We start from the raw sequence: 13,583 nt of genomic DNA, 5'->3' as shown, positions 1-13,583 counted from the left end.
AAACTGCCAAATATTTAGACTCACAGGGTGAGAAAATCCATTTGGTTCTATCACAATAAAATAAAAGTCCAGGCTTTACAAAGCATTACAATCAGTTAATTTTCTGAAAAGTATGAGTTTGCTTTTTAAAAAAAGAAAGAAAGAAAAACAATCACCTCACTTCCTGTGTTATTGCATTTTGAAACAAAACTGTGGCTGAATAAAAATCCCTTTTAAAGATAATAAACTGTCTTGCAAAGGAGAGAGATTTTTACATTTGGACATTTTCTTATCTGTTTAACAGCACGTACTTGGCTGTAATATAACTTAGGGCAAATTACATGATAGCAGGAGGGTCATATATTTTCATTTGGGCTGTCCTGACCCAGTATAAATAAGGAACCATTCCATTAAAGAGCCACAGAGAGGAGATACATGCGAATATGGAAACTTTCCTATAACCCAGCCCTGAAGAGCTTTGTTTCTAAGCAGATCAAATTCAGATAACAGAATACAGCTGTTTTGGAAGAAAATTCATTATACAAACAGCAAGGAATATGTTACGGACTGGTGAGATTCACCACTCCCATCCCTGCCTCCTTTGCTACATAAATCATACCCAATTTGGAGTTGACTGGTTACACTAACATTTAAAATTAACATGTAAACTGCTCAGAGAATATTGTAAAGCACTGTTGGAAGAAATATCCATCTGGTTCAGTTACAAGCTGGGAGAAAGACACTGGAAACATGGAGGCTAATTGGAAAGATGATTTAATGATGAACAAAACCACCAGCGGTTATGGTTCTGGTGCAGCTGACCAAATGGAGTTGAGAGTGGGTGGTTTTTATACCTTCTTTGGGCTTTGTATTTAAGCTTCCTGTTCCTGTGCAAGAACATGTCCTTTAATATTCTATTGGTCGTTATCAGATTTCTATGGGGTCATGTAGGGGTTATGTAGGGGTCATGGCTGGCTCTATAGGCAAAAGAGGAAATGCAAATCCTAGATGCTTATCTGTGCTAATCTGGTTTACCTCTGGTTTATTGTTTAGCTAAACTCCCAGATGAAGTTTGGATTGCTCTAGGATGGTGAAATTGGGGGGGCTTGTGTTCTGAATGGGTGTTGGGCAATTCCTATTGTGGCTTAATGGTTTTGTCCTGTGTTGGATCTTGGGAAAGGGGCTAATCATACCATTCTGCCTTTGTCCAGACTTTGCTACAGGGAGTTTCAAAATATCCTGTCTTAAATGGATTACCAAATCTGCATTTCTAAAAGCTGCTTCCTCAGTTTCTGCTTGGGGGAAGGGAGACACGGGCTTCTTCCTGCCTCTAAAAAACATGTTTCTCCGTTTCTCTCTTTGGGGAACTAGAATATTCTGCCTTTTTAAATATTCCTCAAAATATTTCATTCTTCTAGGAGGGGGTAGGTGCTGACTTCTACAGCACCAGGAGTGGTATATATGTCTATGCACTATTGCTAAAATAAAATGATGGCTAACCCTATATAATACTTTTCAGGTGTGGTGGGACTTTGAATTCCCAGAATTTCCCACCATCCTGTGATTCCCCACTGCATTTGTTGACTGGGAATTCTGGAAAATGAAATCCTCACACTTCGGGGGATAGTTAATGAAGAGCTTTCCTATTCTTTGATGTATATTTGTTTCCATACCTTTTTGATACTATCTGGCTGAACCAAATAACTGGATTGTTCATGAACATCTGTTGTCCTTTCTTGTATACAAACAGGCATATCCAAACACTTCACAATATGGACAATGAAATCAATATCTCAGAATATTGCAACACTGTGACTGATGGCTGCAAACTGTAACACGCAATATGAAGTAATCATAAGACTGCCAGAAATCCACAAAAGCAAGTTGAGAGTACTAAAAAAAGAAATCTAATACTTCTTCACAGCATCTTGAGTATGTTCTTCAGTACTTATGTTGGCACATTCTTCATTAAGTAGGAAAGAAAGAAAATTCTGTATAATTTAAAAAAGACACAACTGATTGATCACATTCCCATATATCTAGTCATATTTGAAGATTTCATGTGCTTGTCATTTCAGGAGTGATTCACATATCTGGTTTCTCTGTTTTGCTGAGTCACATTAAGTCTGTTTTAACTATTACACAGAGATTTTCTTGTACCACCAGTTTGTCAAAGGATTTGGTAAGTTTCAGAGTTGAGGTTGAGTTAACGTATGGCCTGAGTCCCCAGTTTTTTTCACTGCTCTCTTACCTCATTTTCAGTATTACATTTCTTTTGTCAGTTTTCTGCTGGGCTTCTGAAATGAAAGAATCAGATTGTTGGGACTATAGAACTGCTTGGACTATTTGGTTCAAACGATGCTCATCCAGATTGAAAATTTCTTCTCTATGCCAGAAGATGTACCACAATTAATTGGTTTTCAGCTATTATAAAAATGCTTATCATTGCCAGATGTTTAGACCAATTTGGCATTTTTATTCACGTATCCAGCCCTTCCCAAGCACCTGGGATATGCAGATAGCACTTGTACTTAGATTTATATACCACTTCGTAGTTCTTTACAGCACCCTCAAAGCAGTTCGCAGAGCCAGCATATTGCCCCCAACAATTTGAGTCTTCATTTTACTGAACTTGGAAGGATGAAAGGCTGAGTCAACCTTGAGCCTGTGAGAATTGAACTCCTGTCAGTAAGCTGAATTAGCCTGCAATGCTGCATTCTAACCACTGCACCACCATGGCTCCTCAGATATTGCCCTGCAGGTATCATTGTCGTTGTCGTCATCATCATCATCATCATCATCATCATCATCATCCTGCCTTTTCTTCAACATGATTGAGTTTTCATTTTTAACTTTAATTTTATGAATGAATAATACATTAGGTCCGGATTTATGTTTATCATGCATTTAGCACTGATAGAGAAAAAGCTATTCTTTTGGCTCAGTTCATTGCTTCCTTCACTATCACAGGAAAATTTTAGTTTATATATGAAACCTAGGCATACACAGGGGTGGTATGCAAATATTTTTACTACCAGTTCTATGAGTGTGGCTAGGTGGTAGTGGCTAGGTGGGCATGGCCATGTGACTGGGTGGGCATAGCTTCTTTTTTTTTTGCAGTGCCCCTCCCTGCATGCCCCTTTTTGCCTCCTGGGCCTCAGGGAAGCCTCCTGGGGGCTATTTTTGCCCTGAGACCCAGGAAGGCAAAAAATGGAGCGCAGGGGGGGCACAGCAACCTACCCACCCCCGTGCTCCATTTTTTGGTCTCCTGGGCCTCAGGGAAGCCTCCTGGGCAAAGCAGCAAGACAGTGAGGGGGATCTGGCACACCTGATTGTCAGGAGGGGGAAAAAAAGCAATGTCGGCCTTGCGAGCGATGTTAACTTACTAGAGAAACTTGTAAAGTTAACAAAGGAAACCTAATAAGCTTTTTCTCACCTAAAGTAAAAGTAATTTGTATATGGAGTATTTTGACTAATCTTCAATCATCAATTATTCTTCCAACTATCCATTTCCAATGCCTCTTCCTCTATTCACAGCTGCAAAAAAGACAGCAAGCCCAACCAATAATTTGTAACCCCTGTGAAGCTTTGAGAAGATAGATAAAAATACTGTACATACCAAGGATAGGAAAATAAATGCACCACATTTTCGCAGCAATTGTATTCCCACAGCAATGTGTCAATATCTCCAACTGTATTAACTTGTTAGATTTTCCCTTTGGGAAGTTGATGGAAATAACAGACTATCTATTTTCTATTTTCATTCTGCATTTATCCACTATTTATCTATTATTAATATTTATTTATTTTATTTATCATTTCATTTATCATTCAGTCATTCTTTATTGTCTGTAAAAATTGCTCCCTATTTAGTTTTCAGGGAACATTTGTCCCTTAGAAATATTAACTTTTCAATTGTTACAGCCATAAACAATGAAATATGATTAATTTCACTTCAAATATGCTTATCAACCAGAACAAAGCATAAACATATTGCAATTGCTTCTACAAATTAATTGCAATCAGCTTAGAATGGTTTGTCAATCAAAATGCATAGCTAATTATAGAAGGTTGCCAAATTATTTTAAGCTGAATTTCAAGTAAGAATTAGAATTTTATGTACTATAAGGACCTAATTGTGAATGGGATAATTCAAAGATTGGCCACATGACTACATGATACCAAAGGCCATTTCCTCACTAATGAATACTATAGCATTACTCTTCCATTGTTGCAGCAATAAAGCCTGCTTTCATTACTGCTATATTGGGCTGCAGTGCTTGAATGATATTATAAGGCACTATAAATCACCACTGAGAAAATGGCCAAAGCATTGTCCCCAGCTGAAGATATTCCTTGGATATCTGCCAATACCTTGGAAACCAAAATAATACAATTGGAATGTTTCCACATATATACTTCGAAGGGAAATCTTGGCTCTTCTGAAATGTTGTAGGTTCCTCAAACATGTGAGGTTATGAAAAGCTACAAAATGAATTTCTAACTTGGAATATTTCAGCCCTAGCTATTCTTAATAAATACAGTAGCTTTTGATTTGAACTACCAGATCAGATATCTGTTTTCTTCAACATATTTCACACATTCTGGTACTTCCTGATAACATAGAAATAATGGATAATTGAACAATAAAAGATTATACATTAATGCAAATACGTGTATTATTATTAGAATTATATAAGCTTGTTAGATGGAACAAATATGATTAAAATCAATTTATTTGTACTGAAATATATGACCTCCCAGGTATCACATTGTTCACACATTGATATGTTTGTAAATAAAAATAAAAACTTAAACATTTTTCAATTCAATAACTGTACTAAGGTGTTGGATTCTTTTATTTTTTTTATAAAAACAAAGATACGTTTTTGTTTAAGGCAGATATTCTTTCCTTAAGTAATGTACTATTTGCTGTACTAGCCTTCTTGATGCTGGGCATTCATATATGAATGTTAACTCTTGAATTGGGAGTTGATGTTTACACATCTAGAGAGCACATAGATTGGGGAAGATGCAGTGTTGCAGAATAGACATGTTTTTCAGGAGATTCCTCTCAGTATAATGAGCACTAGAACTCTCAGATATGGACAAAATAGTAATAAGCAAATAACATTATCATTTAAGAGGGAGAAATGAACTTGTTTAAATTTCATGACTATCTTGCTTAATAGTAAAAGAAAAATCCATGCCATTATTTCCAGAATTTAACATTAGCCATTTGTACCACTAGAGAATTTTTTTATCTTTTTCATACAACTCATTGAAAGTGATATGCAAAAGAATTCTTACAGAACTAATTTTGACAAGAGTAATAGCAGAAACATTATAACAATGCTTGAAAATGATTGACTCTACATATATATTAACATTGATGCAATGTTGGGCAGCAACTTTTGAAAATCACACTGTTTATTTTAATTGAAAGGCCACTCCAGCTGTCAACTTTCTCTGACACCACTGCTCATTCTGAGTTCACAGATAAAAACAACTCAGTCAGCAATAGAGAGAGCCATTTGTAATATTTTGTGACTATTTTATAGCAATAGATTACCTCAGCAAAATACGCCTGGGAGGTCCTATTTTTCTCCACATGATTTTGTTTGTTTTTATTATTCTTTCATTTATGTTTTTAGACACTGATAATAAACATGTCAAATTATTCACAGACTTTGTCAGTTTAAATCATATTGGAAATATATTATTCCGGTTCCTTCAGCCAACAATGTTAAAAGTAAAGCAGTAAGATCAACCAAAAATATCAATTTACATAAAAGTAGGGGAATGAACTTAAAGAAATAGCCACAGAATCTTGGGAATTAGGAAGATATCTGCACAAAACAATCACTGTTTTGACATGAAAAGATTGGCTATATTTGAACATCTTCCAGTAACAGAGCTTTGATGATTATTTGAGCAGGAACTGGATAAAGACTACAAATGAAGCCTATCACCTGTATTTACACGTACAGCAACAATTTTGTTTGGAGACATGCCAGACCCAGATAGTCTTGCAGAAAGTGTATCACTTGAGTTTATATAATTCCTCAATTTGTTTGTTTGGTTTTGTTGTAACAACTAGTATTAATGCAGATTAATTAGACACTTGAGCAGGGAACAAAACCAAACAATGAATAAGCTAGGAAACCACAAACAAAGAAACAGCCAGATTAACATGCTCCATTTCATATGTCGAGGAATCAGAACAATCTAATGACTCTACAGGAGGTGTAATTCTGGAGATACTTGACTACATGATCAAGAACAGCAACAGTACATACTGAAACCCACCTCCCAGAAAATAAGATTTGAGACTAAAATCAAGAGAAGTTGGTGATCTGGTGGAACTATAGAAGAATGGAGATTAGGATAAGACATGGCTACTTCAAAAAATACAAAAACCTGATTCTATCTGAACCTCAAGAGCAGGGGTGTCAAACTCACATTGTCCTGTCGTCATCACGTGATGTTCCAGACTTTCCCCCCTCCCCTAAACCAGTATGGGCATGGCTAGTGCATGATGCATCCAGCCCATGGATTGACAGCTCTGCTCTAGTGACTGCTAAACAAAGAACTCACAGTATTGGCTACCAGGCTAAAGAGATACACTAGAGATTTAATAAAATGAATATCTAGATAGCACCTGTCCTGGCCATGATCCATATCTACCTCTACCAAACTAATTGCAATGCATGAATACCCACCACCCCACCCAAACTGGATAACACAAGGAAGGGCAGTATATCATAAAATATACTTGCAAAGGAATAGTTTCTCCATTTTAGAATCTGACTCATCAGAGAAGCCCAAAGGGAAAGGTCCATTCCCCTCTTCTGGAAATTATGTGGACCATCAAGTCTTAGAGAATCATTCTGGGCCCTCAAAGAACATGGTCTTGCTCCTTTGTAAGTCTTTGGATTTCTGTTTTGTTCACTCCAAAAACAGAAAGAGAGAGATAACGGAGGAGAAGGCTGACTTGCCTTGTTTAGAAAGGCAGAGGCCTGGTTTTGGTTCATCTTTTTTTTGTAATAGAACAAGCCAAGAGAGAAGGTGGTATGATGGTGATATATAAGTACAATATGTCCCTTGAAAGTATACTTGTGTGAGAGCTGATTCATGCTGTGTGTATATGTGGGTGTTTGTATACATACTTAGTCTTAGAATCACAAAATGTTTGCAGATTCTACCTAACCGAATCCATGAATAAGCTAGTGACTAACATCTGGTTTTGGGCTTATGACGTTTGTAGTTCCCTATTCATTGTGGGGCTGGTTTGTTTGAAGCAGCTCTATTGTTCATAACAGAAATGATGACTATTAACCAATAAAAACTGATTACAGCACCAACATATGGTATTAGATTTGATTTGAGCCTCTTTTTTTTGAAGAAAAAGTATTCTATGAATAGGGATCTTCCATCATAAATCGATCACCATCTGATTAAGGTAAGATTAGTGACTACAACTCACTTGTGTATGAGTTTATTATGATACTATTCCTCAAAAGATTATTGTATCTTTCTGGGTTCCAAGTTATCTTGAAAAGATTGGGGTTGGTTTCATCCATAATTCTAGAGCAGGGCTGTCAAACTTGTGGCCCGTGAACTGGATGTGTCATGTGCTGGCCAGCTCACACCCGGTTCAGTGAAGGGGAAAAAAGCCACAACACATCATGTGACACCGCCATGATGACGTGAGTTTGACACCCCTATTCTAGAGGTATAGGCAACAGAAGTGTGCTTGGGCAGTCAACCCAATCCCTGCTGAGTGCCCTCTCTAATTTGTCTCAAAGATGGTCCCGACTACTCAAGTGAATATTAAAGCAGCATACTGCTGGAGTGCAAGTGAATGATAGGACTACCATCTGCTAAGGATCAGGATCAAGTCCATTTCAAATTTTACGCTATAATGATAAGCGCCGTAAAGAAACAGTTATTTTCTGCTTGATTTGATCCACAAATTCACACCCCACTGACTAGAAGTGTAAAATTTCTGGAAATGGTGAAGCGATGTAAACATTTTTATTCTTCTTTATTTTGACAGGAGAAAAATATCATTTTTTGAAAAACTGTAATACAGTGAGTGTTTATGTTTATGCCACTGTCTGATCTGGTCACTAGGCTATTTTAAGATCAGTGTAGTGTGTGTGTGTGTGTGTGTGTGTGAGAGAGAGAGAGAGAGAGAGAGAGAGAGAGAGGAAGACAGGGAGGGTGGGTTTGGTTTGTTCAAGTATCAGGTTTGGTATGTTTATTAAATGTAAAAGTAAATTTAATCAAAATATAGTCGTGCTTACATTTTTTATTTTTTGTTACAAATGAAAACATAAGCTGAACACCTAGGGAGTTTTTTCCCCTCAAGCTGAAGAAGGAAGGAACTACTTGATAACAAAATAAAGTTATGTCCTTGGGGCCTAATTAAAAGCAGCAGATGTAGGCTTGAGTTGACCTGTAGCCTATTGGATTTGCTTTAGGAATTAACAGAAAAAATGTAACTTGGTTGATTCTTCTTGATATCTCAGCATTTGTCATAAAATTGACCACAGTATCTTTCTGAACCACCTGAGAGGAGAATATAGGATACAACTTTTAGTGCTTCAGTTCTTATCCCTGAGGAGAATTTCAGGAAATATTGCCTAGAGACTATTGCTTCTCAAAGTGGAAACTATTATATCACATTTCCTAGGCCTCTATATTGTTTCTACTGTTTCTATTGTTTCTACTGTTTCTACTGTTTCTATTGTTTCTACCAGGTGGTGCAGTAATTGAAGTGTCGTATTGCAGACAAACTCTGCCCACAGCCTGGAGTTCGATCCTGACTGGGCTCAGTGTTGATTCAGCCCTTCATTCTTTTGAGGCTGGTAAAATGAGGATCCAGACTGTTGGGGGGGAATATGCAAATATTGATTACATTGTAAAATGCCCAGAGATTGTAAAATGCCCAGAGATGTATACTGTGAGGCAGTATATAAGCCTAAATGCTATTGCTATTTCATTTCAATATCTAATGAAATTGCTATATACCTACTGATGATAGTCAGATCTACTTTTCCTGTGATCTCCTCCAGAAATGATTTGGCTCCACTGAATATCTGCCTATAGTCAATAATGAGATGGATGAGGGGCAGCACAATACAAAGTATTCATTGTGATGTGCTGTCATTTCAGAGGGAGGGTAGATCAGCCTATTCTCAGTGGGATTGCATTCTCCCAAAGGAGAAGGAAGGAGGAGGAGGAAAATTCTGTATGGGGTTGACTCACTTGGCAGCCTGACTTTTAAGATTCAAGAAGTTTGTTTACATAGTCCTACAGATCAGTAGGAAGGTTAATCTACTCTATTCTTTCTAACAGATTGGTGATAGACAAAGTTTGAATAGTCAATTTGTTCAGCATGTATTTCCAACATTTAAATACTGAAGAAGGTATTGAAGAAGGCCAAAGACTCTTTATCTAACCCCATTGTGATTCAGATGAAAATGAAGAAACGTAATTACAATCTGAATTCTGCAGTTAGGAATCTATATTTTCATCTAAAAGTAATATTTTCAAAATCAGTAATAAAGTAATTTTGTTAATCAGTTCATCCTAGCTTGGGTGAAAGACTCCTCTCATTTGCAATCTGAAATGCCACTCTTTATTTAGATTCCACCACAGCAGCAATATGCAATGAACCCCAGTGTGACCCATTTGGAATATGATGAATTTATAATCTAGCACTATTGAACAATCACAGCTTGCCCATTGATTCTCTAATTTTTTCAGTAACATGATGTGAATGTTATTTATACCTATTTTGGCCAAGTATAAGCAACTGTATCAGAGTTTATTTTAATTTAATTATCTAGCTGAAACAGAAATTGTAACATTTCACAAGCAATTTTCTTCCATACTTTGCAAATTATGTTTTTTTTTAAAAAAAAGAAAGATTAGGCAATATAAACACAGATTTTAAATGCCTCTGTTTTGATTTAAGAAACACAGAATCGGCAAAAGTGTTTGTCTTCACATTTTATTCACACCTCAAGCACACTTATTTATTTCAGCATCTTTGCGGAGTCAATTTACATTTCTCATGCAAAAATGCATTCTTCAAAAACCCATTATCTTATGCTTCATTAGAGAATGGAGGGGTATATATTATCAGTTCATAAATAATGAATCCATTTTAACTGCTTCATTACAGAGGCATTTCACCAAGGGGCAATCCTAAGTATGCTACTGAATATGGACTTAATGGGGAACTGTAGTTGAATACTGATGTGTGTGTGTGTCTATACATACACAGACACATACATTGATACATACATACACACACACGTGTGTGTGTGTGTGTGTGTGTATACACCTATACATACATACACACATCATTATTCAGCTACATAAATTTTTATGCAACAAGAAAATTACTTTGATGATATTCACAAAAGAGTGATTACATAGTAAACAGAGATCAGATCATAATATGTGTCTAACGCCACTGTTGTAATATCAATGACAGTAAGCTTAACCTCCAATTAAAAAATAAATTGGGAGGAAAAATATTATTCTTTTTAGCTGATACAGTGTCTTGGTAGCCATACCAATAATAATTGATATGGTGTATTTAGGCACACTCTGTGCACAATCCACACTTAAGGATCAAAGCACAGTGGTAGGTTATTTTGGCTCTGTGAGGGAAAATTATTTCAAGTTGAAGGGAGCAAACCTCTGATGAGAAAGCTTTTTTCCCCTTCTGATTTAGCTCGTCTGTTACACAGAGTACTTTGTAAACCAACTTATATTTGCAAAAGAACAATAAAAACCTAGAAGTACAATTAAAATAATATCTTAACTGAACTATACTCTTCCTTCCTCTCCAATACTCCAGGCAGTTTTCCCAGTCTGTTATTCTTCAGAGATGTCCTGGACTTCAGTTCTCATAATCACTAATTAATATTATTGAGAACGAGATATTTGAGAAATCTGTCTTAAAGAGATGCTATCAGGTAGATTAAATTTGGAATGTTTTCTTTCCCACTCTCCTCTATATTCTTTTCTATGTATCCTCATTAAAATGTTCGTATTTTAATTTTGGTATCTTCTCTATTCCAAGACAGATAAATAATTTAATTATTAGCACAATCTTGTGTATACCTTCTGAAAAATAAACACCATATAGCTTACCTGGTCTAACAAGGTTAGGGCTGCAGTCTTATTAACAAAAGATAGAGTGCAATGTTGTCTCACACCATTTAGAGGAAGAAAATACTGAGTAATAGTCATGAACTTTTCAAGAAGAATTAGGAGTTCTGGGAATTGAGGGACACCATAGTTTCATTAAGACAGATTTCCTTGACCTGTTGTCAACAATGAGATCAGGGCCCACACAGGATGCTTTCTTAGCATTATCAACCAGAGACCCATTTCTTGTCTTCAGAATTTCATGTACAAAATTATGAAACTGCAACTTGTAAATCAGGCATTGCTGAAGCATTTGATTGGCTGATTGAAGGAAAGCGCTTCTGAGAGTTCTGTCTACATATAGTATGAACTTTGAACATGATGCTGGATATATTAAAAACAAATTGTAGACCCTGAGGGACTAGTGGATGATAGCCTTATATTGTAGCAGTATAGACAAATAACCAAAGAAGAAGAAATATATCTTGATAACCACCAAAGGGAGAGTAGATAGGTCACATTAGATTTCATAAGACTGAAACTGGGGACAGTAAATTAATGTAGTTCATAATGACAAATGCTACACTGCCAATTTCTAGGTGTTCATTATTGTTTGCGGGAAATTCTAGAATTTTAAATGTTAAACCTCAACCTTGCAATCCCCTGGCAACATCATTGGTTTCTCTCTAGCAAAACTAATAAGGAATCTCAGTGGATTCCATTGGGAGCCAATTTGGATGATTTTCTCCTTTATTAAAGCACCATAGAATAACCATCTGCAGAAAGTCCAGCTCACTTTTGCCTTCCTGAGGGAGGATGGGAATTGTGGCAGGAAATAAAGGGGCTCAACTCCTTAAATGTATGAAATGGCAAAGGATTTGGCCTTTGTTTTTTAAACTGTAAAACTAACTCCAATGCTCCCATCAGTGCTCAGGTGTTTGCAGAAAATGTCAGTTTCTCCCTCACTTCCTGAAATAGCTAATGCCTACGCAAAAATGTGGGAAAAAATGGAAAAATCTCTTATATTAAAAACTCTGGCTATGCTTTGGCAACTTCCTTCCTTGATGTTTATAACTGCTCAAGAATCCTCTGTACATATACCTTGTCATTCCTGGTAACTAATTCAAATTCTGCTCCACTCTAGTTATGTGCTTGCATTTAGAGGCAGAGTTCTGGACCAACACATTTTTATAGGACTTTTTAATCTTGCTCATTCACACTCATTCTTAATTTGAGGAAATATTTGCCCATACTACGTCTTGGATGGATGGACTACTCAGCCACACCATTTCAGCCAAGAGTCTATAAAAAAAGTAACACGTAATCACTTAACCCAGTCTAGGATGACTCAATGCTTACAAATAGAAGATTACATATGGTTTATTTTTTAGTTTTACCAAGCCAAGGATTTCAGTCTGTCAGTTGGAGTAAATAGAGATGAAAAACTATATTTTCAGATGCCAACAATAAAAGGTATAGATTTTAAAATGTCAATGCATTCAGTCAATTAAGTAATGATATTTGGAAGTATCAGACTGATACAAAGTAAGCAGCCTTTATCCCTAAGCAAATTATTGGTTTATCTATCTTAAAAATAGCCGATTCTCCTGATTGTGTAGAAGAATTGTGTATATGCGTAGTGGTCATGTACATCCTTCTGTGAAAAACAGATATGATAGACCAAGTCCATGTGCCAAGATCAGCATATTACTGTAGAGAAAGATGATAATACAGACTACATCCTTTTGCCATTCTCTTATTAATCTTTGATGAACTGATGGGTGATTCTACAAGACTAAGATTACTATGCTGCCATTCATGCAATAAGCTAGACTATAATTATGAGATGGTTCAGTAAAATTTATTACATTTCTCCCAGTTTTCCTACCTCCAACTACTCAGTCAGATAGAATTTAACTTTTTTTTAATTGCAAAAAAGTGAATAGTAAATTAATGATAGTCCCTAGGCAGGTTAACACATTTCAAACTATGAAATAATATCAAGACAAAGCAATATCTGTCTAAAATTATTTATCATGATGTGAACAAGCAGATTTAGTTAAGTGTGAAAGTAAAACAAGCTTAAAGTAATGCCAAAAGAGATGCATGGTTTGTGCATGAAACCTCACAGAATTGCCACCTCGTTTTAAATAATGAAATAAATCTTTGGAAACATTGTTATACCAGCCTATTTTTCCAAGGACAGAAAGTGGGCAGGGACATACCTTTCGATACATTACAAATATAAACCATCAATTTTAACTTAGTAATCCATAGCACTACTATACTGCAGGGAATACAAATTACAACCACTTACTCATTTCTCTCCAGACTGATGACAAGTTGTTCACTTTCAGCTTGTATAAGAAATTTCAGCATTGCTGGGTGAGTCTGAAAAATGAAATGGAAGAATACAAGAAGTCAATACAACA

General features: G+C 36.1%; 1 protein-coding gene across 1 annotated transcript in view; it reads right to left on the bottom strand.

Moving 5' to 3' along the window:
* ADAM12 (ADAM metallopeptidase domain 12) overlaps positions 1 to 13,583 on the bottom strand; it is a 287,867-nt gene that overhangs the window by 224,182 nt on the left and 50,102 nt on the right. Inside the window, exon 3 of the mRNA XM_026704952.2 lies at positions 13,469 to 13,542. Coding sequence (XP_026560737.2) covers positions 13,469 to 13,542 — 74 coding nt within the window. The remainder of the gene's footprint in view (positions 1 to 13,468; positions 13,543 to 13,583) is intronic.

Source organism: Pseudonaja textilis, chromosome 4 (assembly GCF_049901715.1).
Source record: "Pseudonaja textilis isolate UNSWEBS1 chromosome 4, rPseTex1.2, whole genome shotgun sequence".
In the NCBI taxonomy this organism is placed as follows: Eukaryota; Metazoa; Chordata; class Lepidosauria; order Squamata; family Elapidae; genus Pseudonaja; species Pseudonaja textilis.
Note: the sequence above shows the minus strand (reverse complement) of the source record. Positions and strands in the feature narration are given on the sequence as shown.